Source organism: Anneissia japonica, unplaced genomic scaffold (genome assembly GCF_011630105.1).
Source record: "Anneissia japonica isolate Jap-2015-1 unplaced genomic scaffold, ASM1163010v1 scaffold288069_len450862_cov184, whole genome shotgun sequence".
Classification (NCBI taxonomy): Eukaryota; Metazoa; Echinodermata; class Crinoidea; order Comatulida; family Comatulidae; genus Anneissia; species Anneissia japonica.
Window position 1 is genome coordinate 168,588 of NW_022746790.1, and position 26,623 is coordinate 195,210.

General features: G+C 32.9%; 1 protein-coding gene across 4 annotated transcripts in view; it reads left to right on the forward strand.

Annotated features, from left to right (window-relative positions):
• The first annotated feature begins 1,008 nt into the window (after positions 1–1,008).
• Positions 1,009–26,623, forward strand: part of LOC117120307 — a 31,828-nt gene continuing 6,213 nt past the window's right edge. The window contains exons 1-17 of one of the 4 annotated variants that reach the window (XM_033265326.1): positions 1,009–1,110; positions 10,272–14,371; positions 14,822–14,938; positions 16,293–16,327; positions 18,032–18,124; positions 18,260–18,348; positions 19,129–19,183; positions 19,651–19,928; positions 20,545–20,657; positions 21,442–21,508; positions 22,270–22,352; positions 22,529–22,758; positions 23,674–23,775; positions 23,894–23,998; positions 24,513–24,628; positions 24,826–24,864; positions 25,940–26,107. In XM_033265326.1, coding sequence (XP_033121217.1) covers positions 10,318–14,371; positions 14,822–14,938; positions 16,293–16,327; positions 18,032–18,124; positions 18,260–18,348; positions 19,129–19,183; positions 19,651–19,928; positions 20,545–20,657; positions 21,442–21,508; positions 22,270–22,352; positions 22,529–22,758; positions 23,674–23,775; positions 23,894–23,998; positions 24,513–24,628; positions 24,826–24,864; positions 25,940–26,107 — 5,744 coding nt within the window. In that variant the 5' untranslated portion in view covers positions 1,009–1,110; positions 10,272–10,317. Of the gene's footprint in view, positions 1,111–1,310; positions 1,433–7,637; positions 7,660–10,271; positions 14,372–14,821; positions 14,939–16,292; positions 16,328–18,031; positions 18,125–18,259; positions 18,349–19,128; positions 19,184–19,650; positions 19,929–20,544; positions 20,658–21,441; positions 21,509–22,269; positions 22,353–22,528; positions 22,759–23,673; positions 23,776–23,893; positions 23,999–24,512; positions 24,629–24,825; positions 24,865–25,939; positions 26,108–26,623 lie in introns of those variants that run through there. The other 3 variants (XM_033265327.1, XM_033265328.1, XM_033265329.1) reach the window with 3 other exon arrangements.

The window sequence follows — 26,623 nt, forward strand, 5'->3', positions numbered from 1 at the left end:
CATTTACCCTGGAAGCAATCAACATCTGATAACAATTAGAAGTCATGAAAACTCAAATTGCCTTTTCACGATCACGAGTTGTTCAACTTCAATGTGTTTCCCAAATACTATATCCCAGATCCGTGAGGTGTCACAAATAATCTATTAAATTTCTATTATATTGTAGGCCTATCTACTATGATTCAAATAATTGATATGCATCAATGAGCAAGATATAATAATTATAAATAAATCGTTGAAATGGAATGAGAATTGATTCCAGACTGAAGCTTCCTTTATTGTACGTTTGTGACGTCACTAACATGGCGGCCGTGTAAGAAAAGTAGTTCCAATATTGGACACGCCTTTCAAGAAACATTCAGTTATTGATTTTTTGGGAGTTACATACCCTGTATCCGAATGAATATAAACCTAATACAGATAAAATATTGTATTTCCATGATTATTATCGCCTTATATGTTTATATTTCATTGAGCAAGGGGTTGAGCTATCTCTCAGGTTAAAGAAGGTGCATTTCATTTCTAAAATTTTGTTTATGGAATATTACAACAATGTCAAAGTGTCTTTTACATTATTTACATAATATAAGGTTGGCAAGCTATAGGCCTATTTTAAACACTTTAAATCTTATCTAAGCATCAACAGTTGGCTCATAAAAAAATAATTTTTGACTGGAAACAAAAGACTAATATAGTTATAAAATCTAATGGATCATTTAATCTTAATAGATTTGAATACTATGGGCCTATAACATCTTAACTTAAAATGCTGTTCTGGAAAAGATACGTGTGTCCAAATTTTAAAATAACCAAATTTATGTTTGCCAATGACGATGACATTTTCTGCATCTTTGTTATTAAATATTCTTATTAATCAGTAAATAACTAACTAACCGTAGATTAATTTCATGTTTCATATCAAATAATCGATGATTTACAGAATGTCAAAACTCAACAGTAAATGTATACTTTTAAAATAACAGAAGAAAAGAGTGCGTCCACTTTCAGATCTTTTCTCAGCGACTACACACAAAACTGAACAGCACTTTAAAGACTCAGTGCGCATGCTCATCCCCTCTGCGCGGTAAAATAATGGCGACCGATTGAAAGGTGAGAAAAGCGAATAAACAATTGATTATTTCGATATTTTAATATTAGTCTATTGCAATAGGTTTAGGATGTCAATTTTAACATAATATGCTCCTAATTGTTCATGTACTCATTAGATAAACATGTTTGTGAAAGTCGAGATATTTCAATTCTACTGATCACTGTTTGGTCGAGTAGCTGTCCGATTGGTGTTTTTCTAGGGCCTCTGCAACGAAGCTAGCGTGGCCTACCGAATACAAGTTTTAAACAAAGTGTGTTTACGGTGTGGAGTGTTAACATTACCTGCTCGACTGTTGATCGAACACTTTTTTTTTATAGAAAGGTATTAAAGACTTAAATTCATTTTGTAATTAATTAATTAATTGCCCCAAGTAATTTTCCACCTTTGACAATTAAGCCTAGCCGTCCTAATTGTAATAGTATTGCTGTATGTATGTAGTGTGTTCTTTTTGGACAATAAAATCTGAAATGAATTGGTATTCTTTGATTGATGAAATTGATGGAATGATGTGATTGATAATAATATAGGCCTAGGCCTATTTTTTGTTTTTATCTGTTTTGTACTGACATAGTGTTTATACCGTACACATCAAATGAACACCTCTCTAATAAGCGCAGTACTAAAAATTTTTTTTTTTCTCTATGTTTTACTAGCGTTGCTTTTTAACAGGGATGTGCGATAATCGCTGTAATGCTTAACCAGCTTAATATTTATTTTGAATTAAACATTTCCCAGCCTCCATAACAGTTAGTTAAATACAGACGTTCTAGCCCCTGGATGGAACTCAAATTCGGTAGAGGCAGGGGTGCTCTGATGAAGTGCGCCCTCACCCCACTCAGAAAGCCATTGTACGCTGACCTCGTTTATAAAGTCGGTGCACAATAGAAAAATTGACACAGAAATGCTCATTTATTGGTACCAAAAAGCCACCAACTTGGCTCTTTTTGGTATTAGAATGGTTTTTTTTTTTAATTCGTGAGTTTTCACAAAATTCAGGAGTCCGGGAGATTGCATTAAAATTTGGAATTCACCCTATCGAATCGGAATGGTTGGAACGCATGCTGTTACACTTTGTTTTGTTTTTTTGGAGAACCAAAATGCTTATTTCCAGCTAAATAACCAATTTCAAAAGTTGCTGCAGCGATTGTGTTGTCATTCTGATGTGACCTAACCGCAACGTTCATGAATGTTACAATAATGTGTTCACTATACTTATACGAATGTGTTTGGATGTTTTGTTTTGACAAACAACCAATTTCTCACAAAATTAATAAAAATGATAAGGTACTAAGTTTGTTGTAGATAAGTCTATGATGATGCTCAGTAAAAATGAATTAATTAAAGAAAAAAAAAACAACTAACTTTTAACTTGCTTAGTTCTCTAAAGTGTCACTTCTCTCATACGTGGCGTGCTAACAATTAATACAAGATCTCTGAAGTTCTCAAAATATTACGAACACCACTGTGCTAATTTGGTTATTTACAGCTTGTTTTTAATTCTCTAATATCTAAAAAAGATATTACTATAATAGTATATTCAACATATCATACTAATGAAATTTGAGAAGTTTACTATAAGTTTAGTTTTATATGTTTTATATGTTGTAGGCAATGTTTGTTGTACAGCATTCAAATCAGATTCATGTGTATACTGCATTGTTAGATTACAACCTTCGATGAACACCAGATACATAAACAACTATAACTGATGATAACTAGTGTTGTGAGATACTATGAAATTTAATTTTATACAAAAAGTCAAGGGGAAACTCTTGTGAAAAAAAAACTGATTGTCAATCAAGAGATTTAAACCCAGTAACTTCCGTATTGGTACCAACTGTGTTATGATGCCAAAGTGGGTCCTTGGATTTTCACACCAAAAACTGCAAAAAAACCTGACACACATGGCTGAGCGTTGAATTTGAAGAACAAAAACACAGTTTTATTCCTTGTTCTGGGATCATACTGTAGGCTGTAGAATATGGTTTGAACTTGCAAGCAAGGTGACGAGAGCCCAATTGACAGCCACTTTGGAAACACTGTACCGGTAGGTCCAAATGGTCCAGAATTGGGGAACAAAGCTTGTTCCCGAATTACATAAACTTGTGCAGATGAACGACAATAAATCGGGAAAGACAAACACGGGGCGTCATGATTGAAAGTCATAAAACAAACTTGAGGATATTGATAGTTCTAAAATGCTTACACGAGGGCAGATGGAAACCTGTAGGTCATATTAACTTAAAACTTTTTAAACTCAGAAGCAGCACTACAAAACATGCAGCTTTTTTTGATTCCTAATTGTTTAATACATGGAATTCACATCCTTCACACATAGTCAATAATAGTACATCTCATTTTTCAAGTCAAATTATGACAATCACATTACTTAACTTCAGAGAGGGGGAAGCCTCTACAAGTTTTATATTCTTTGCCTCCTTAAAATCACTAAGGTAGGAATCATTAAGGTAAGGCATTAAAAAAAACTCATAAAATATTAAAATGCAACCATGTGTCAAGTTACTGATATAACGTACACTTAGTTTCAGATTATTGTTTTGCACAACACAAATATCAGTTACATGAAAATGAAACATTCTGGATACTAAACTAAAGTCTATGTGGGTCTACACACAAAGCCAAAGTGTGTGTAATGTTTGTGTGCAAGAACTATTTGCTTTACATAATAAATATAACAGTTTTCAGGGAAATGTGACTGTTTGGCTGCATACAAAGAATTATTTAGTCATTAATAATTTAATAATTTTACTATTCTTAAATCATCAGAAGTTAGGTTATATGGCCATCCCGAGGTAAAACAACGTAACTCACATTTTCGTTGATTTTGAGTTGAGATAATATCATTTGGGACTATATTAAACACTTATGAATTACCTGTGAAAATTTCAGGTCTCAACAATGAGTAGTTTTGGAGATAGCACCACCTATCTTTAAGAACAAAACTTCTAGTTTCTAGCGATTTTTTGTCATAAAAGGGTTTTGTTAATGTTTGAGGAAGGTTGGAGGAATGTTTGAGGAAGGTTGGTTATAAAGCATTTTTAGAATGAACTAGATTTCTTGTGTTACATTTTCTTTTATGTCTGAGTAACACTACAGGTGTATTCACTGTTGTAGCACCAATTTGGCATTGTGATTCAGTATACTATCGTGGATAGAACTTCAATGAAATTGATGACATCTGACGATTTCCTGCCTAATATAATCACTGTTTTCACCCAAAGAATTTGGAATGTTACTGGTTTTTATGTTCATGATGCACGCACAAAGTTATATCTTTGTTAATCAAGCCATTTGTCTGAAAATACCATTAAATTACTATCTTTATTTAGTCTATAAAAAATATTTTGATTTGGAAAAAAAAAAAATTAACATTGGTCATTCTGTGTTTTCAAGTAGTGTTACTTATAGTTGGTAAATTCAACTAAATAAACTAGGCCTTATAAATTTCATATTTGGAAAATTGGAATTCTCTAAAGAATTACATTTTTGCTGTAGTTGATCATAAATTTGGCTTCATGAAGATATTGTACAGTACTATACTGTATGTTTTGAGATTTGAATATTTAGATTATGACCAAGGTCAGTTGATCGAAAAGGTCAAGATCATTGCCATTATACTGAGCTGTTCATAGCATCAAGGGGCAACTGACTCGGCAAGTTCAATTTCTAGGCCTAGGTGTTTTTGCTAAGTAAAGCCTAATTCCTCCATGGTAAAGCTAGCATGATATTGAAGAGCCCTCTATAGTTCATGGGTACAAAGGTCAGAACAATGCAGCTCCTTTCATAAACTGTACACAATTGTATGGTGAATGGTTTTGAATTGTAATGTAAGGTTTAGGAATGTTGTACCATAAATATATGTGGGAGAATATCTTGTAGAGTATTGTAATAGATTTTAAACAATATTTTCAAACAATATTTTTTTAAGAACTTCTACAAATAGTATTTTGATCTTCCAAAAAAAAATATTATAATTCCCAAAATATCTTACTGTGATTTTTTTTAATATGCTTAAATATTATGTTAAGTTGTAATATATAAAGTTGTAAGTTCAATTACCGTAGAAGGTCTCTATTATATTAGTTTATATTTCTCATTAGTGTTGTTGAATTTACAACCACTTAACAAAAATGTTTAGTGTAATTCAACACAAAATCTTAATTTAATTCTATTGGGAGACCATTAATATTTTCTTAACAATAAGGATGTTAAATTCAATCGGATTTCATAAGACCATACTGTACTAACATGTACTAAACAGTGAATTTAACTTTAACATTATGTTCAACTAAATTTTTTTACAGTTTTACTAGGTATCCTATTACCATGAATATTTATATAATACATAAAACGCTTATTTGTTTACCTCGATATCCATTGATAAAAATATTGAACATAAAATATATTACACAATACAATCAACATACATTAAACACCAGTTTATATTTATCTTAAAAGCTAAAAATAAATAACAATCACTGTTGTGTTGTTCAGAAGATTTTGTGTACAGCATATAATGGGCACATGAGTGTGGTGTATAGAATATTCCCTGTAGTAGACAATCTGATTAATACCACTTCAACACAGTTATTTATTGAAAGACGTTTTGGTCATTTGGAATAGAAACCAGGACAGAATTCCATAGATTATGTATTCTTAACATTGTTGATAATATTTTTGAGTAAAAATATGTTTATTTCCTTGTTAAAGCCAGGCTCTGGAGGGAAAGAAAGTGTTGGTATATTGTAGAACTAAGATGAAAAAAAGGTATATTTGGCGAAAAACTCAGAAGCGGCCAATGAGATACATACTTTTGAATATTTAAAAACTGAGGCAAAGGTGGGACAAAGGGTAGTTACACCCCTTTTCCTCCAGTTTTTAAATATTAAAAAAAAATCTGTATCTCATTAACCACTAAGGAGTTTCTCGTCAAATATGCTTTTTGCATCATAGAAAAATCAGTTCAACAACATGTAAAAAAAAAAAAAAAAAATTGGTCCTCTCGAGCCTGACTTTAACTAGATACATGAATTCTGCTTGAGTGCAGTATTCATCTTTTGATATTCATTTCCAATTCAACTTTTTCGACTTTTGTAATTCCTTAATGTTTCTAGATATTGTGGTTGCACATTTAATTAATGATCATATTAATAGATGGCAGATCTTTTGCTATCAAAGATAATATTGAATTTTCACTCTTAGTCTCATAGCCCCAAAGGATGTTTCATGTTTATTTTAGTGCAACAATAATTTTTTATTAAGCCAACATTTCTGCTGGAAATTAGGTGAATATGAATAATTTAACAAAATTAAATATTTTTTTTTTTTTTTTTTTTGCAATAATAAAAAATATTCATTACAGTGCAATAGCACCCTGTAATACCTTGTTAACAATGATTGTCATTGATTGTATACGAATACTTAGACTATAAATCAAATTGAGGACATTTGGGCCAATGCTTGCTTACTTGTAAGCTTCAAACTGTGGTCTAGCTTCCTGTGGTAATCAGTAATTTGAAATTTTGAGTGGTTTGTCTACTTTGCAGTGGAATTGCCCTAAAGACAAAATTAAATTTGAAATTAAATGGAAAGGTTCTTTGAAATACGAAGTTCTAGTAAAAATGCATACTAAATAAATTTTCTTTGTTGACCCTGCCATGTTGACCCTGCATTTAACTCTTTCAGATATGTTCAACTTCATATAACAGTTTTTGTACAGTATATTTTTAAAAGGTTACAATTATTTGTTAATTTATATTATTTTAGGAGTTGTTCATTATAAACAGTTTAAATTTTAATTATTAGATTTGATTGAAAGGCTTTGTATTACAAAAATACAAATTAAATGAGAAAAACATGCATAACACGGCACACTAAAATAATCAATGATATTGACAGACTGAAAAATGGATTTTGTTCACACTGTACTTCCTGCATGAATGCCTTTGTTTGCGCCACATGGGTAGGGGACCAGGATTGTGCCAGGGCAGAGGCAAATGGTTGACCCTTTGGCAACATAGCATTTTTTTTTCTACCACACCTTAAAATAATATTAATATATTATGTTAAATCATAGTGCTTTTGGTTTTATAGTTTGGTGTAAAGTGCATTTAGCTGGAATTGCACAATATGCACTATCAAAATGTAGACCTGGGCTGGAATTTATTATGCTAGAGTGGAGTTGAATAGCTTGGTGGTTAAGATGCTTGTCTTCCAATTCCAAGGTCCTTGGTTCAATTCCTGTCAGTGTTGAAGAATTTTTCCTCATGACCAAAAACAAATGCATTCTCCAAACCTCATATTGAGATTTAATTTGTGTAAAGTGTATTTGTATAAAGTATGTGTGTGTGTGTATATGTTTGTCTTGTGCAAGGGATTGTCACATAGTAATCCTTGGTGTATGTTTTTTGTGCCTATATAAATAAATAATTATAATAATAAAGAAATTAAAAATTTAAATAAAAAAAAAAGTTAATTATTATTAATGTGCCCTTTTTGTCAGTTAACAAGTTTTGTCACTTTGACAGGTAAGGAATTTTACTCTTTGAATAGGTATTTTTGTCTACTTTGAACTCACATTATTTGTTAACACTGCCATATGTTTTAGCACCATACATTATTTTTATTGTTACCACTATTCTTATTTTTATTATACCAATTTGAATGTCACCTAAGTGTATGGAATGTCACCTTTTTGTGTGATTAACCAGCTGTGTATTAGTACACCCTTTGGTTTTATGTCTCAATCATTGTCCCTGTATATGAACTCATGATGGGTTAAATCAGGGGGGGGGGGGCGTAAAAATAAGTTGAGGGCCACACTGAACTCTTGAATCAACACCAAGAGCCATAAGTAGAACTGATGATGAAAATTTGATATTTACAATGTATTTGAAATTATACACTTTATACCACTTTTTAGGCTCACATTTAACATTACTTTTTACATTATGTTGAGTGTCTGGCCATAAATAAGAAGGTGTTGTCCAGCCAAAGATAGTACTGTAGGCGGGCCACACCCTTTATGTTTTTACTTTACTTGTGCAGGCCATAACTAATTTGCATTGAGGCTTCCTGCCTGTGTGTTATATTTTTCCAATGTTTTGTCAAAATACAGTGGGAAAGCATCTTATATGGTATCTTTCAATTAAAAATACTTCATTCTTCAATAATAAACAGTTGACTATGTTTGACAATCACACCAACATTTTCTATAAATGAGGCATGTTGTGGCAAAATGGCTAAGTTGTAGCAAAAATTAAAATTCAAGTTATTGGTATTTTCAGATACCTAAGAATGTGATCTTTAAAATGAGGGGGTCATTCATTGAAATTGGTCATTTCAATCCTAAGTTATTGGAAAGTACAGCACTATTAGAGTCAAGATAAACATGATTTTGAGTAATAGCCTTCCAAAGTAATTTGTGCATACATTGTTTGATAGAATTAACTATCTAAATAACATTAAATAAATGATTTGTTGACCACGTCCAGAACTAATACTTTGGGACATGATTAATAAGACAAAACTGTTGATCTATAGTGAAAAAAAAAATTTGGATTTTTAGGCAATTTTTTGAGCTCCCATATTTTATAGCTCATTTACTCAATACTAGCCTGTGCGACAACTTAACCATTTTGCCACGACATGCCTCAAACGATCATCATATAAAATGTTAAGATTCATACACTATTGTACAGTAATAATGCTTTTCAAACAAAATATTATCATTCAAAATAATGAATTTATATACAGTATGTTAAAACTGACAGTAGAAAATTCTCTATGTTTATATTTACTACCAAAGGCACATACGATGAAGAAGTGCAGTACTGTATGAATAATTCAATACTTAAACTAGGTACAGTACTCTCATGCATATTGCTAGAGTTTTACGCATGAGCATCGGTGTTTTACGTCTCCCATCTACGTTGTATTATCTCGCACATCAATAAAATGTATAAAGTAGGCCGATTATACCCTAAAATTCATAAAAATATCATGTGAATTCTTAATTAAAATGTGGATACAAGCCATATTATTTATTTTAACAAACTATATCGACCAACTGTAACCTGTAGCAGTTCCACCGCTACAACAAAAAAAAAAAAACCTAGTTTGTGATTTTTACATAGTGGGCTCTACCATACAAATTTTTTTTTTTGTCTCGCACATTGGACTCCAACAAAGTTGGCAGGTATAGTGGAGTAACACCTCCATTTTAAGAATATTGTATCTTCACATCTTTGTTCGGTTAAGGCCAACTCAGATAGCGTTGTATGATGCAATATTATAGGTCTGTTTCGGGGACAGTCACATAAAATATTAAACATGCTATATTCTAACAATGGCCTAAAGACTCCAAACAATGAATCATGTCGTGCTGCATCGTATGTCACCATCTGAGTTTGCCTTTATTGAGACCTTTTATTATTTGATTATTTAATATTATATCGCATTGCTACAGTACACATCAGCGTAGATTTTATACAATAATTATAAAAGAATGAAATACTGTATAAATACATTTTTCAATCAGCCACTACATTACACATACTTTAACAAAATATAGTTCTTAGGCTACTATGGTTACGGGGAACTATCAACTTGTACTGGTATTTAACATATAGTTGTTCATGTTGACCAGGCTCTGTCTAGGTAATTCTTACAGAAGTTGCCAAATATAATTTCAATATTATCTTTCATTAAATGATGTGAATAATTAATAAATATTGCCAAGTTTGATGTTTCCTGGTATAAAAAATTCACAAACATCATCTACAGTATATAGGTTCATTCATAAGCTTTTTTTTCAATTCCTCAGACCTTTTGAATCCACTTTTTGGCAATGTGTTTGATCTAGTCTAGAATTTTAAACTACTAACAATAAAATCATCAGCATCTAAAAAGTATTTTTAAACAACTAACAATAAAGTCATTGGCATCTAATAAGTATTTTTTAAACTACTAACAATAATGTCAATGGCATCTAATAAGTATTTTTCTAAACTGGCAATTAAGAGATGATTTTAAAATTCCATTGACTGAAAAAGTTATTTTGTATACATTTTATTCTGCTTTAGTTTAGCTGTTAAGTTACAGTAATTTTATCTGCTATTTTTAAATCTCTTTTTTTCAGAATGTATGAAGTGTGACAAGAGTTTCTATATGGAATGTGAAGGAACATGGCAGAACTAGTACCTTCTAACATGTCGTGTGTACCATTGAAAAAAGAGAATACAGACAACAAACATTCTGAAAATTTTAGCAGCAGTACTTCAGGGTGCAGTGAAAACAATGTTAGTTGTCAGACATTAAATAAATGTCTAAAAGATGCTTCGGAGAAGATTATTGCCATTCAGAATAACATTCAACCAGCATCAGAAATATCTCCATCACTGAGCCAAGATTTTGGAGTTGCAGACAAAAAATCAGTGCCTATTTTGGATCATGGTAAAGAAAAAAGAGTTTTACAGAAAGCCACTCTGAATTCAATTGAGGTACCTCATGACAAGAAGAACAAGGAGGCAATTAATGCTAATTGTAGTAACAGTACTGGAGATGTAAGTAGCTCCAAGACCCAGCAAGATTCAATACACCAACAGGCTCAGAGACTTTTGGTCAGAAATCACCCAGTAGCAAGTAATTCCTTTGCATCAAGTTCTATAAAAAGTGTCATAAAAGAGAACTCATGCAGTAGCTCAACTGAATCAAAGAGTGTTGATAGTTCTCCAAATCTACCTTCTGCTTCATTTGTTGAAAACAATTCTGCTTCTCAAAGCATGGATGGCTACAATTTCAGAAACAGATATAAAGAAAAAGAAAAATGTTCAAAGCAGAAGGAAAATGGAGACTTACCACTAGGCATTGAGGTTGCAGATGCTTACGAACAGCTTGTTCATGGGAAAGAGGGCTCACCAAAATCTGTCAATGTTGCAGCTAGAAAATTACTCTCAGAACACTCGGAATGTAGAGTTCCAGAGTATTTTCAAAAAACATTGAAAAAAGACAGGCCTGTGGAAAGTAGCCCTAAATTACCAATACCTCGGAGTGATTTTAGAGGGCCAGTGAATATCAGTCTTAAAGATAAAGACTACATGAAGAATACTGTAAAACCAACTGTTGCACCATGTACTCAATTCTTAAGAGAAGTCACTATGGACTACAATGTTCTAAGTAATGCACCTGCATCTGTAGTGACAATAAATAAAGATGGAACTGAGCAAGAATCTGTTTCAGGACAAAAAGGTAATGGGAAAAAGTCTCAAACAAAAGCATGTATAACTGAAATTGAGAAGAATTTCAGTGCATTAGCAGATACCGAAGATGCACCTCCAGTTCTGACTTCATCGTCAGTCGAGAAACTAAAGAAAGTACCAGAGCCTGTTAAACCTCATCAAACAGCCCGGAAAAGCTGTGCTTTTGGTATTTCTAAGAAGGCAAGTACTCGTAAAAGTATCAGCAGCGTCTCTGATAAAAAGGAACCTAAATTGGAGAAAGTAAACTCCATGGAAGTTGTTAGTGAATCAAAAACTGTTTTGAATCCTGTGTTGTATGCAAAAAGTGGTAAACCTCACAGTTCAAATGATTCTAAGTATTCCGATAAAGATTCAGATATTTCTGGAAAGGAAGATACACATACACCACCGTCGGGCTTTAAATTAACTGCTCGTAAAACATTACCGAAAACCCAATCTCCTCGTCTTAAAAATAGTAAGCTTCATAGTTCAAATGATTCTAAGAATTCCGATAAAAATTCAGATATTTCTGGTAAGGAAGATACACATACACCACCATCAGGCATCAAATTAACTGCTCGTAAAACATTACCAAAAACCCCATCTCCTCGTCTTCATCATAATTACTTTAAAGCCAGAAAATCGGTTCCCTCTTCATTTAAGAAGAAACTGGCAAATGATGAACCAAAGACCTACAAGATGGCTGAATTCACTCTAAAATCTGCATCACAAAAATCAAGTAAACCTGTTCAAAATGGTGCATGTTTAGTAGCTAATAGTACAACAGCTTCCACCCCAAGACTAACAGTATCTGCCTTGTGTAACAAAAATACATTGTCGGGCAATATTACATCAAAAACAATTATGGTGTCACAAGTTCCTGGAAAAGCACAACAAACTTTTGTTCTCAATACTCTGCCAGTGTCGACAGAAGTTAAGAATGAAACAATAAAAGGTAGTTGCTTGCATGCTGCATCTACACAATTATTGCCAAAATCTACTAGAAATGGTTTGGTTACAAACTATGTTCTGTTTCCTATCTCAACACAAAAAGATTGTCAGAAGAACACATCATCTGCAAGAGTGTCAGCCAAGTTACAGGATCCAGCAGTCGTTTCAACTCAAGAAAATCAACTACATTTATCTGAAAGAAGTGATATAAGTGTACAGAAAAACAGTTTAGTTGGCAAGCAGAAAATGTCTGTTAAACCAGCAAACAATGTGTTAAAAAAAAATTCAAGAAAGGGAGTTGACATCAGAAGGGGCAAAAGAAAACGCAAGGCACCTCGTAGATTTCAGTCAAGTCAATCAAGCGATGACGAAAGTCCACAGGTTTCAAGGAAGAGGCGGTTAGTAAATCGCAGGAGAGGTACTATAAATAGGATAAATTCTACTCAAGGAAGAAAATCTACTAGAGCTAAGGCATTGCGATGTAAACTATTATTTAAAAATAAGAATATTGACAAGATTCATGATAAACAAAAGCTTAACCATGAACAAGAAAATTTGTTGGCTGAAAACACAGACTCAAAGCTGATTCCACCACCAAAATCTAACCAACAACTGAAATGTGTCAAATCTTCTAAAGCAAATCTTCTCATCCCTGCTGAAATAGTAAAAGGAAGAACAGTAAATGAACTGCTAACTATAGTTGAGTCCAATAGTTCTTTAAAAAATGGAGAACGACCTCTCAGCATATTGCTTTCAGCCTCTTCAGCAGTTACTAACCTCTTAAGTCCAACTAGTACGTATTCTCAAAGGCACCTCCAACTACAGTCGGTGGCGCCTATACTTCTGCCAGTTACTACATCAGTTACATCTGATAAGGTGTGTCTTCTTCGTAACACTGACAATATTACCAAGACTGCTGTTAAAGATACATTAGTTGATAAACTGGTTCCTAGCGAAAAAGTCAGTGAAAACCCTGAAATAATTGTGAAGTCCGTGTCAGACACCAAATCACATGAACATGCAGGATCAGTAGTGAGCTCAAATGTAAATACTGTCACTTATCAATCATCACAAGGAAAAAGCTCAACATCAGTTGTCAATCAAACTAAAAATCATTCAGATAGCAAATCTAGTGAACAAAAGTCAAGTCCAAATGTTGAAAATATATGTTCTGAGAAGAGCATAGAGAATATTGTAGAGATCCAGAACCTTAAAAGTAATCCCACTACTAAAAATACAAACGATATTTTAATGCAAAAGGAACATGTAAAAGAAAGAACTGGTGTATCTTCTAAACAACCGGATAGCACATACTCTAATTTATCTACCATAAAACAAGAAGTTGTTCGGGGAAATCATACTGATTTGGCCAGCAGTAATTTTGACATACAATCTACAAGTAATTCACCTTGCACTGGTACTGACACTGTTAAACCTAATGCACCTGCATTTGCTGAATCTATGCTTATTTCAAGTGATTCCATTTCTGACCAAGAGAAAAGTAATCGAAGGATCCCAGAAAATAATAAAGAATCTAATTCTCCGCAGAATAGTCATGAGAACAATGCTGCAGAAACATCTGTTAATTGTGTGGTATCCAGTAACACAATTGAAAATAAAGGTGGGATTAATGGTTCTCTGGAGGTTGTCTCAGAGGTGTCAGGCTGTGAGAATAATGTCAAAGAGAAGTGCATCACAGTCAATCCCTCAGAAGAGATTATAGAAAACTATATTGAACTGAATAATTCAGATGATATTAAGAATAATGATGTTACCGAGAATGTTGTTGCAAATGACAATATGCTAGTAGATTTAAATGAAGGCATCTCAAAACCTGTAAAAGACAATGCTTCTGCTGAAGATGCCTTCAAAATTGAACCTTCATCAGAATGTGAGCTTCGAAAGAGTGATGTTCCAGAAGGGGGTTTAAGGAAAAAATTGTACTACAAACAGAGAAGGAAACGCAAGTTAAGTAGCCTGACGCATGCCCATTTGATGAGAAGAAAAAAGAATAAAAAACAAAGACTAAATTTGGAAGCTATGGAATCTGGTAAATAGGTTTTTTTTTTTTTAAATTTATTTGTAGCTATAGTTACATAATTGAGTATTCTTCTGTCAATTGTTGAATCTTGATACAAATAGATTTGAATGCAAGTCTATAGAGACAATACTGTACTTGATTTGAACATTGTTTTTTCAAGGATAATTTTTTTTTAGTATCATCCTTAACAGGAGGTTTCCGGTTTGTAAATTACAAGTTAAAGCACTTGGCAAAAAAAAAAAAACAATTTAAGATTGAATTCTAATAACTTCTGCCACGCTAATTTTAATATCAATTCCATGGGTGATTTGTGACTAGTGTAACATACATATATGTATTTTTTCTGGGATATATATATAAATCCGAGATAAATATGTATATAAAAATAAGTGTGTCCAAATACGCCTGTACCTTTTTGGTCGTGTGACATTCCCTAACATGGAATTTTTATGTATTTAGATCAAAGTGAGAATGCAAGCGAGGTTTCTGGTGACTTCTCACCCAGTCTAGCTTCTAGTAGTCGCTCTAATAGTGTATCAACTTTGGGTAGTCTAGATGACTACAAAAGCTCAAATGGTAAGTTGTAATCTTAACTGCATTTCTTCTCATGCTAATGATACAAAGGCCTACGTGGGGTTATGTTTGTTTTACTGTTTTACAATTTATCAAAATGGTTTTTTTTTTGTTTTAAAGGAAATTTTTTTTTTTTAGACCAAAGAATTGCATCCATTCCTGACTTGCCAGCCAGAGCCCCTACCCCCACCAATTCCATTTCAATAAGAACAATATTCAAAACTTTGTTGACAGGTCTGTAGTTGAGGAGTTGAAGTGTTGACACAGATAGGATTTTCTTGGTACCTTTCTTCTTGTTTTTGAACTTGAAGTGTTTGTTTAGATTGAAGCTGTTTTTTTAAAATGAAAGCTAGGATGAGATAGTATAATACATACTTTAAGTGTCTGGAATCCTGACACGATGGCGTGCATTTCGATACTTGGAGTGTGTATTATTATACTATCTTATCTGAGATTAATCAGTGAACCTTTAGAGCTAGGATGTTTCTGCAATGCTGTATCACATTGTATATTCATATTTAGAAATATTGGCCATAGACTTTTTTTTTTTATAAAATTGAATATTTTTTTCCCCATCAAATAGTAATATGTATTCAGTAATCGCATACTTATGTACCACTGTCCTTAGCCTTGGGTCTTCCAACCGGCTTGGGGTCAGCAGTTTCCTTCAGTAGGGTCAATAATTGATCAAACAGTCGGCAAGGGTGTCAGTGAAATGTATGGGGTGAATAACACAAAGTGGTTTTGGAAATCTGAAAACCATTTCTGTGTAATTTTAATTAAGAACATCAGGAAGGCATTAGAAATTTGTATGAGAGTGCCATTTCTGCGCATCTAGAGGTTCCATACTTAAGGTTTGCTCACATCATTCCTAACTACGATAATAATTTATTTTGGGTGGGGCTGAGGTGAGCAAATATATGTTGAATCATATTAAGATTTTAGAAGTATGAGAGTTGATTTCCAGCCATTTGGAATTTGCATATTCTTAAAATTTGTTCACCTTGGGCCTGAAGTTAACATGTACTGGCACCAAGTTTTGCACATGCCAAAATACATAATGACCTAATTGATTACACTGTACATTTTTTTCTTTGTTCGATTTGTTGCAATAATTTGTTGGAATTATTATGACAAATCAAGAACCCTATGTTTTACCTTCCTGTTGGGGGTCGGAAACACTCATTATTTACAAAGTTCGGGAGTCAGTGGACCAAAAATGGTTAAGAACCTAGGCCTTGATAAGTCCTGAACACCAGCCTCATTACATTTTATTTCTAGACTTTACTATGCTATGTGTTTCTTTTGTCTACGTATCCATTAATATTAATTATTATTAAATAATACTTTTAATTAGGTACTGGAAATGCCACAAGAAAGAAAGATCTAAAGGTAATTTTATTATTTTATGAGTAATATTCAAATATAGTTAATTTTTATATAGTCCTTTTCATGACCAATCATTCTCAAAGACACTTAACAATGTGAAAATAATGTACATATTTAAAAATTACAATTGTGTATAACATTAAAATAATTCATTGATAAAATATAAATTTAACAAGAAGAAATTGCCTTAAACTACCCGAATATAATGTAAAAAATAAAAGAAATGATAAAAAAGGAAATAATAGAAATATAAAAAAAAGCTCTAATTATAAAATATATTGTGATTATTTTTTATTAATATTTTTATTTATTAATGGTTATTAATTCCTGCAAAAATAATAACAGTAAAATTTAGTCAAAATATTTCATTAATTTTACAATACAAATTTTCAAATTTGTCTTTTATATAGCCTGCATACAAGACACAAAATGACTTTATTTGAAATTTAAGGAGAATTTGAAGTGTACAGAATAATTTTAAGTAATAATATTAACAATGTTTAAAATATTTAAAATACACCAGTAAAATAAGTTAAAATAAGAAATCTGGAACACATTACATACAAAGGAAAATGTACAAAAATTGAAATAATATGAAGAGAGAGAGAGAGAGAGAGAGAAAAAAAAAAGGAAACCCTCCTCATCAAAATTGGTGAGACAGCTAAAGCCACTTTATCAGCCCCACTACCTAGGATGCTCCATCTGTGCAGGTGCCAAGCAGACTGGCAATAGGCAGACAGCAGGCTGTTAGAAAAGAATTCTATTCCCTCTCCCCCGGATCCAGTGTTTCCATGAGATGCGCGCATGCGTATCGACGATCATCAGCCGTACGTGTTTTTCGACGATCGACGTACTTTCGAATCAGTCTAGGGTCTAGGCCTATTTCTTCCAGTTAACAGTTTGTATATTTTTCAGTATAAAGTCATGTCACTGTCAGAGGACAATGATGAGAATAACGGGGACTTGATTGGTCCCATTTTGGGAGGTATGAATACGCTAGCTAGTACCTCAAAAGTCAGTAGCGAGCCTAGGCCTGGAATTTTGGCTAGGTCTAAGCCTGCGACGACCGCATGCGCCGTTGACCCGAAGTGTAACCACTGTGATCCGGAGGAGAGAGGAATAGAATTTCTATCAAATTTCAACTTACAGGTAAGTCTCATTTAATTATTCAATTTTGCACGAGAATCTGAAAATGGCACAGAGATCAGTGTTTACAAAGCTGTCATTTATAAGCACCACCTTTAGTGGTTCCATCAGATCTGCATCTGCGCATCAAACTCAACATCCACTGGAGTGACTTCATCTTGCATCCTGAAGTTCTCAATCTTGCGGAAATCATCAAAGACACAGCTTTGTTGTGCTGGAAGCCTCTTCACGATGGAGAATCATTGCTTGCTAAAGATGGCACTGTAGGGCAAACTCTCATCTTGGTCATTGGTAACTTAGAAGCACAAAAGGATCATCTAAAGAAGTTTCTAATTGTCGGTGGAGATGCACCATGTGCCAAGTTGTCTCGTCCTTTAAAAATGCACGCAGGTTTGCAGTTGATAAAAAAAAAGGAGAATGATCCATAAAATTGCAGCACAAATCGCAGAACAGACCTTCACTTGCAGCCACTGTGGCCATGCCTGCTTTTCTCAACACATTTAATGTTTAAATTCTAGGCTATATTATGTTGATTTGCAAATATTTTGGTTGTATTCCCAGGCCAAGCCTGCTATGTGTTGCTGTCAGATTGAGAGACAACCTAGTGGAACATACCCGGCCACATGTCAGGCTATTGAATATATCGATGGAGGGGTAAGAATATTTGAATAGAATTTAGAAACTCAATAGACAGTCCTGATAAAAATCATTAAAGTGTCCTGATTTTTCCAACGCAATTTTTAATACCTTTTGAAAGTGCTTTAAAAAAAAATTTATTTATATCAACAGCTACTATTGTGTGAAAAGGAAGCGGACAGTTCAGTTTTGTTTCAACCTTCTTTAGGAGTTGCTTCCAGAGTTCTTTGTAAAAGCCACAGGTATGTAGTATGTGCATGTGTAATGATAAGTTAATTTTGATTGGAGATTGAAGTGTTTTTTTAACCTGTAGATCTTTTCTCAAGTGGGGTAGAATATGGGTATGAGTAAAATTAGGTGAGAACTAGAATACCATATTTATTTGAATAAATGCCTCAGTGCATTTATTGTTGAGATGGGTTTCTTAGGGGTTGTTTATTCGAGGGAGGCATTAAATTTTTTTTTTGTGTAAAATTGATGCGTATATACTCGGATTACCGTCAAAATATTTTATTGTGTGATCATAAAAATGTGTTGATCTTCAGGTTAGAAAAACTGCTGGAGCAGAACAATAATAGAATGTGTTAAGATGATGTTGCTTCCATTAGATTTGTTTAGTTATATTGGGGGGTGTGGTGTGGGGTTATTCGAGAAATAAATAAACCCTACTGAGCATTTATTTGAGGGAGGTGTTTCAAATGAAGCTCTAGTGGGGACATTTATTTGAGAGGTATTATTCAAACCGTTTATTTGAATAAATAATGATAATTGGCCAATGTGAAGCAATAACAGTTAGACCATAGAAAACTTTGGCTTTTTTCTAATGGCCTTAACACAAAAATGTTTCCAAACAACTTAAAGTTATACATAATTTATTTTTATATATTTCATATTATTTACACGTTATACAGAATTTCAAATTTTAAAATAATTGGGAAAACTACTTAAGCTAATATAATTAAGATTTAAGTTCATTTAACATGGTGAGCAAATAAAAATAATCATCTCTCTTTCATTCATAGGAAGAAAGCGTCTGGCCACGGTTGGTGTCCTGGATGTGGTTGCTTCTGCTCAATGGTGCGTGAACTTGTTTTTGACTGACAGTATGGCGGTATTGCCAATCAATGTTAAATGAATAGCAAATTTATAAGTAAATATACTTAATTGCAAGAATATACAGATGTACTGTCCATGGAGTAGATGAGGTTGCACCATGTCAATTAAATTCAGGAAAAAAAACCCCTCAAAAATTCAATTAAAATTTTGAATAGCACATCCTGAAGGATTATTTAAGTTATTAACATTATTTCACTGATTGACAAACATTTTACAACAAAATGACTTAGAATTGATTAGTATTACCCTCCAAAAATGAATAACAAAAGGTATGTGCACAAAAAATACATGGAAAGGAAATGTGTTTGTTAATTGATGGGGAAATTGTTTTTCTCATTTGGATTTTGAATTGTAAATTTAATAACTTAAGTATGCAAATTAAACAATTCAATCAATGTATATTTAACTTAATAACTGTTTTTCATTAGGGAACGTTTATGGAGTGTCGTCGAGACCACACTCGTCACCACTTCCACAGTGAGTGCATTGGAGAGATCAGTGACATACTCTACTGCCCTCATTGTGGAGAGGATGCATCTCGAGCGCACAAAGTCACCAATGTGGTTCCAGAAGATCTTGCTTTGATCACTCCTGCAGAGCTGCAATCGAGATTTCACTTCAAATTACCCAGTGCATTATTAGAAACAGTCGATGACCATGAGGCTTCGCCCATGGATGAACAACAATATCAAAGTACTAATAAAAAGTAAGAAGGCAGCGAGTGGAAACTTCAATTTTTGAATATCATAAGTCACGCTTCACTTTGCACAACACGACTGCAGTCTATTCTACCGAAATAAATGACACGGTATACTCCATTGCGTACATAAACAGAGCATTGTTCATCAAATTTTTATTCATATTAAATCATTACCAATTTTAGAAATATACTATTCTGAAGATTCATATGTAATTTGGATATCCAAAATATGCAATATTATTCATTTTTCAGTTTTTCATGGGAGTTCAATTATGAAACAAATTTTGATGATACCTGCAAACAAGGCTAGCCTAGGTATCTGGCTGAAAAAAAGTTATCAAAATCTTTTTTTTAAGACAGGACGCTACTAAATAGAAACAGGAAGATGTAAGGCATATTCATGCCATCCTATCATATCAACTATGCTTCCTAAAGGCAGAACCATGACACAAAAAAATCAAAACTTGTCTTTGGTGTCTTTTCAATATGAGCAAATATTGCCTAAAATATTTTAAAACACATAACTTTTACTGCACTTGAAATTGTCCACCCCAATATATCTTTCAATTAATCTATTTAACTATTTACAGAAATTATTGTGTTTTTGTTTTTTTTATTTCAGGGCAAGAATGGGAGGAACACAAATGAATTTAAAGAGAGAATTTGAAGACAAACAACAAGATATTATGAACTGCTATTCTGTTAAATTAAAAAATGGAAACACGATAAACCCAGGTTAGATATCTGCAACATATCTAGTAAGCCACTTTCAAACAAAGCATTTTACGCAATATTGCGGGAATGTTGCTGGCATTTCCTTCTACTCTGTATGAAAAGGTCAGAACCAACCATAATTGCAATATTGGGTTTTGCACGGTGCTCCATCTCGTACCTAATAATATTATTGTCTGTTACTGTACATTTTGGCATGTGTCTGAAACTAACATTCCCGCAGTAGTAGCACAATATTACTTTATTCTATATGACAATTGGACAAATGTTGAGCGTAAGTGGAACAGAATTGTTAGGAGAATGTTAAATTTGGCAGATGTAGTGAGGGGGAAATTTGGCAATGGTCAGAATAAGTAGATTAGGAATAGTAAAACAATGATAGTATCGGCTCTTCTCTCTCAACACATTTACATGGTGTTATTTATATTTATATTGGTTGGTATGAAAGGGTGCATGGCGATAAGCATACTGGCATCATTGCCTTAATGTCTGTCTGTCTCAAAGTGGCTTTTTTAACAGATGTCCATTTTTGTGCACTAAAGACCATGCAAAATGTAACCATCAGTTATTAAAAATACTTTCAAAAATTTGGTTGCTTTTTGCATGGTGTATATTTATTGGGAAGTAACATGATCACTAGGTATTGCGATGGTGTATTGAAGCTTTTTTTTTATCATATTTTCTTGTAACACTTAATAAAACTCGACGCACTTATATTTTACAATCCAATAAGCAAGTTTCTGTTGAGCTACTACTGTGTGATTTGTATATTCGTTGTTTGTCTTAGGTTTGCTTCCACCTGGACCAACGAGAAAGACATTGACTACTGCTCTCAAGTGTATCAACACCTTCAAGTAAGTGTTGTGGTACATAATGTCAGACAATTTTAAAATAAAGTTAAAAAACAGTTTTTGCATGTACATCATGGCCTTTAAAATAATAATGACACAGTGACCTAATAGCTAAGAGCTCTCACTGACCTCACACTCTATATACATTTTCACCCAACATCGCCTGAGCAGGGCATTTTAAGGAGCAGAACATAAAAAAAAAATTCTATCAAAATACGCCTTTCAAACATCTAAATGTGAAATCATTCGAGACTTTGCCCTGTACACAACTGGCCTCTACCCAGACCTTACCCCAGCTAGAAGCCTTAGCTAGGGGCCTGAAGGTTGTAATGACAAGGTAGCAGCCATAAAATAATAGGCTAATAGTTGTTACATGATATATAATATGCAGTTAAACTTGCCTAAGTCGACTTTGAATAACTCAAATAATTTCCAAATTGAACTTATTTTACGTGCCAAGTTGTTGTTTTTCAATTATTTAACATCTGTAAGTCACATTTTATCTAAGTCGAAAAGTTTTTCAGTGGCATTAGGGATTCGACTTAAGCAAGTTCAATTGTATACAAAACAACGATAAGTATATTTGTAAGATATACGTAGACATAATGAATTCCCAATTCTAACCAACACTGGAAAATACATACAGGGGTAAGTTAATTTGACATTTGTGGCTGAGAGTTTTACAACTTTCAAGTTTCAAAAAAGTTTAAAAGTGTATGTTTTGGTTTTTTCTTAAAGATAGTTGTTGATTTTTGCTTTTTTAGATCAAGAAGACTTGGATTTTCACCGAAGAACCTTTATATACCAGCATTACAAGGAGATCTGATGAAAGTCATTGCCTTGTTAGGTACAGTTCAATGCACATAAACAAGTTTGTAATTAACTTCAAATTAATTAACCACGATTAATTAATTTGTAATTTTGCAAATAAGTTGTAAAAGTTAAGATTTGTAGAACTGTGTGTTTGTAAAAAGCACCTTTTACTGTGATAAAATAATTTAATGTTATTTTTTAACTTGAAAGTTGAGGGGTTTGACCCAAATCACCGCTTTCCCGAGCACAATCATGAAACGGCGATGCATGCTGCTGCCAACAGGGGTCATCTTGCGATCTTGTACATGTTACTGCAGGCCGGAGGAAACTGTAACACCAAGGATGAGGACACTCAGACACCGCTGATGTGCGCTGCATCCAGTCAGCAACTGGAATGCATCAGACATCTGGTTTCTCATGGTGCAGATGTTACTTGCAAGGTAAACTGATTTTTATGCATTCTGGCTTTTTAAAAACCCTTTTCCAAAGTAAGTGACCATTATAATACATAATTACATAATGGTCAGAACTTATGTTTAAATGTTACAATGTTTTCATGGCTAGTATGCAAATATTGTTTCAAACTTAATATTTTCAAGCAAATAATATTTTAAAGCAAAAGTTGATTTCCCTGGAAAGCTCAAACCAATAGGTTTTATCATCTTTTAAATTTAAATATTGTGAATCTTCACGATATCTTTTAGATGTATATTTGACTTGCTTTTGTAGGGTTGTTTCAAAATTAATATTTTAAAGCAAAATTTGATTTCCCTGGACAAACTCAGATCAATAGATCATATCATCTTTGAAATTTAAGTATTGTGTATATCTTCAAGATAACTTTTAGACATATATTTGACTTTTCATGTTTTTAAACTGAGGAATTTTTATTTTGGGTACTTCGCACACTTCTAATAAGCTCTCAAAGGTTGTGTAGTTTATGATAGAATAGTGCCTCTAAGCATATCAGAAATTATGATTATGCATCCGTATGATATCCTTATGATTGTCATTTGCATAGAAGGCACAGATCTGTCTTTTCCAGAGCATAGAGAATCTGTTACTTCTTTTCCTCCGAACCTGACCCCCTTCTCCTCATATAGTCAGATACATTTCCCAGCTAGGCCTGTTTGTCTTCTCCAGATATCCTCCCCATAGCAGCAACCTCCAAGAAAGGCTTTTGTAATTGCCCAAGATCTTCATTCTATTGTCTATTTTACGAGACACTGTCTCTAACAAAATAAGCAATGTTCTCTAGGACTTGCAATTTGGGTAATCTTTATTTGCCATTCCGTTTGACGAATGGATATCTCAGTAATCAGATTACTTTACAATTACAATACTATTCATTGTAGGATGATGAAGGTACTGCAGCCTTGCATATAGCAGCAAAAGATGGCTTCATAGAAGGTGTTCGCTACCTCACTTCAGTAGACGACACAGATATAAACATTCAGGTAAATGTATACAGTATGTAGACTGACGGTTGTCTTTGTATCACACATCATTATTAGAGATAAATACACACATGAGGATACTGATAACAATTTGTGTGAATGATGTTTGTCTTTGCAGGATGATGGTGGCTGGACTCCACTAGTCTGGGCAGCAGAGGCTAGACATGTTGATGTTGTTCAATATTTGCTTGAAAGGGGCTGTGATCCAAATATTAGGGATAAGGTAATGGACATGATACACATACTGCAAATAGAAATTTCTATTTATTTTGTATTACATATGCTTCTACTTAATCATAAAAAGTCTGATCAGCAACTGGATCAGAGTTGGGATAATAAGGCTTCCAATAATGTAATGCTTTTAATATGTACAGTGTCATAGTGTCTCTGGTGCAACTTAGGCAATTTAACAATACATTTTTATAAGACTATTAAACCTCAAATGTTGTGGATTAGATATTGGGCAAGCACTGTATATATTGATAGGATAAATTTTAGATGTATTCTTAGTATCACAATTCAACATATACTAAACAAATTCAAACATATTTTTTAGGAAACTATAATATATTTGAAACACATCTTGCGGCTTGTAAACTATTTATAAACTTAATGTGTACATGGCCTCTAATTGCAATAACCAAAGGCTTCTAGAAATTTAAAAAAAAATCTATTTTTATAATGCTACAAATATTCCCAGTACTTGCTAATATTATCGACTTTGGGCTTGTATTTAGGAAGGCAACTCAGGACTTCATTGGGCAGCCTATGCTGGGGCCCAGCAAATCATCAAACTCTTCATTGAAAGGAATTGTGATGTGAACGCTGTCAACCACAATGGAGACACACCACTGTAAGTGTGCTGCCCTCTATAGCTCATTTTGTTTCTCTCTGCATTTTATCATCATCCACCTTCATCTCATAACATGTGACACCTAAGTGTCCTTTCATAATTTTTGTCTTAATTTTTGTTAAAGATAATTTATTTATTAAAAAAATTAATCTATTAAATTATTGTAATTAGTAAACTAATTTTTTCTTTGTTATTAGACATATTGCTGCAAGAGAGGATAGATACGAAAGTGTTGTGTAAGTTACAAGATAAAATATATTTTGTATTATTCATTTAAAAGAATGGATAAAATATATATTGCATTGTTTATTTAAAAGAATGGATTTGTTTTATACTAAAGCACTTTATAATAATCGTACAAAATTTATTATAGTCGTAGGATAAATGATGGTTTCTTACACTTATCTACAACTGCTATTGTTGATGTGAATTTGTTTTCTTTATTCAAGTAACTAAATTCATTCATTATTCCAAACTAATTCATTCTTTTTTGTTTTCTGGTTTCTTTTTTTTTTTTTAACAACCATTTCTAACTCAACTACATTTATCACAACCACTTTTCCTATTAAGGCAAGACTTTTTTTTTATTATACGTTACTTAGCAAACCAGCCTCCTGCCCATAATAATGATTCTAATTGAAAAAATAAAAAATTTTCCCAGTTAGCGCACTCGTCACCACAAAAAATATAAATTAAAATTTTAATAAAATGTAAATTAATATTTAAAAAAAAATGTAAATTAATATAAAAAAAAAAAGCTAAATTCATCTCCTTGAATTCCCCCAAAATATGAAGTCTGTTATTCACATATATATTTTTTTTTACATTGTAACATTGTATTCTTTGTGATAGTGTGATAGGATCCCAAGCAAAAGGGCGCCCTCTTTTACATATTTTATCTTGCGCACCCGCATTTTTTATTCATCAATAAAAGTTTATTTTTATTTTCTACTTCACCTAGAATGCTTTTGGCAAAACATTTTGCTAAAAAAAGGAAACAATTTTTTTTTCTGCCCTCTGATGATCATATGAGGTCAAGAAGAGGAAAGGAATGAAGTGGATGGCAAATTTCTTTTTGTACGCCTATGTGATGTTCTTTAGCAAAAAGTGTATTGAACAGCAAGAGATCCGACTCTTGGAGTTTCGTTGAAACACAATCCTATTTCGAAAAGTACTATGGCAAAACTAGAAACTACCTTCAAAGGAGCATAAAAGGCATTTGTTTCCATTTATCCCAGTGGCTGTGATAATCATTATCTTTGTTGCTGTAGTCATTATCATTTTTAAAAATAAATATGTTTTCATTTTTAGAACACTGTTAATGCGAGAAGCAAATACACTTTTAAAGAACCGTGAAGAAGACACGCCACTCGATTGCTGCAATCCAAAATCTAATGTGTATCTTGCGCTACAAGTCAATCAAAAGCTGCGGCAAGCAGCCAGCCTACGGACTTTGCGGACAGAACGCATCTTGTCCAAGTAAGAATTTCATATGTTCAATGCATATCATTGTGTTTTTTTAAATCATTCTTTATTGCAAAAATATTATTATCTTCTGAAGTTTCCTCGGTTAATATCTGAAAAGGGTATTTCAACCAAAAAATTTAAATTCAGTTCCATATCTGGGTGATATTTCATAACTTATTTGATTCTTTTAAATGATTTATACATAATTTTTATTTAATTTTGTAGGTCTTCCCTGATTTTTTTTTTTTTTTATCAGACATCTTTAATTGGAGCTTGCCGTGCCAAAACTGGCATACTGACACTAAAGGTTAAACTGAAGAATTAGCATATGAATGTGTGCAATATTATATACTTTAGTACAGAGAAGCTGTAATATTTTACTTTGGCAATAGTCAGTTCCAGTAAGTGACCAATCATTTTAAAGCTTAAATATATCAAAAAGTCAATTTTCTTCTTTTAGTCACTAATACTGGTTTTGGCATGGCAAGCCCTAATTGGTTATACAGTCTACTTTAGTAACAGTAGATC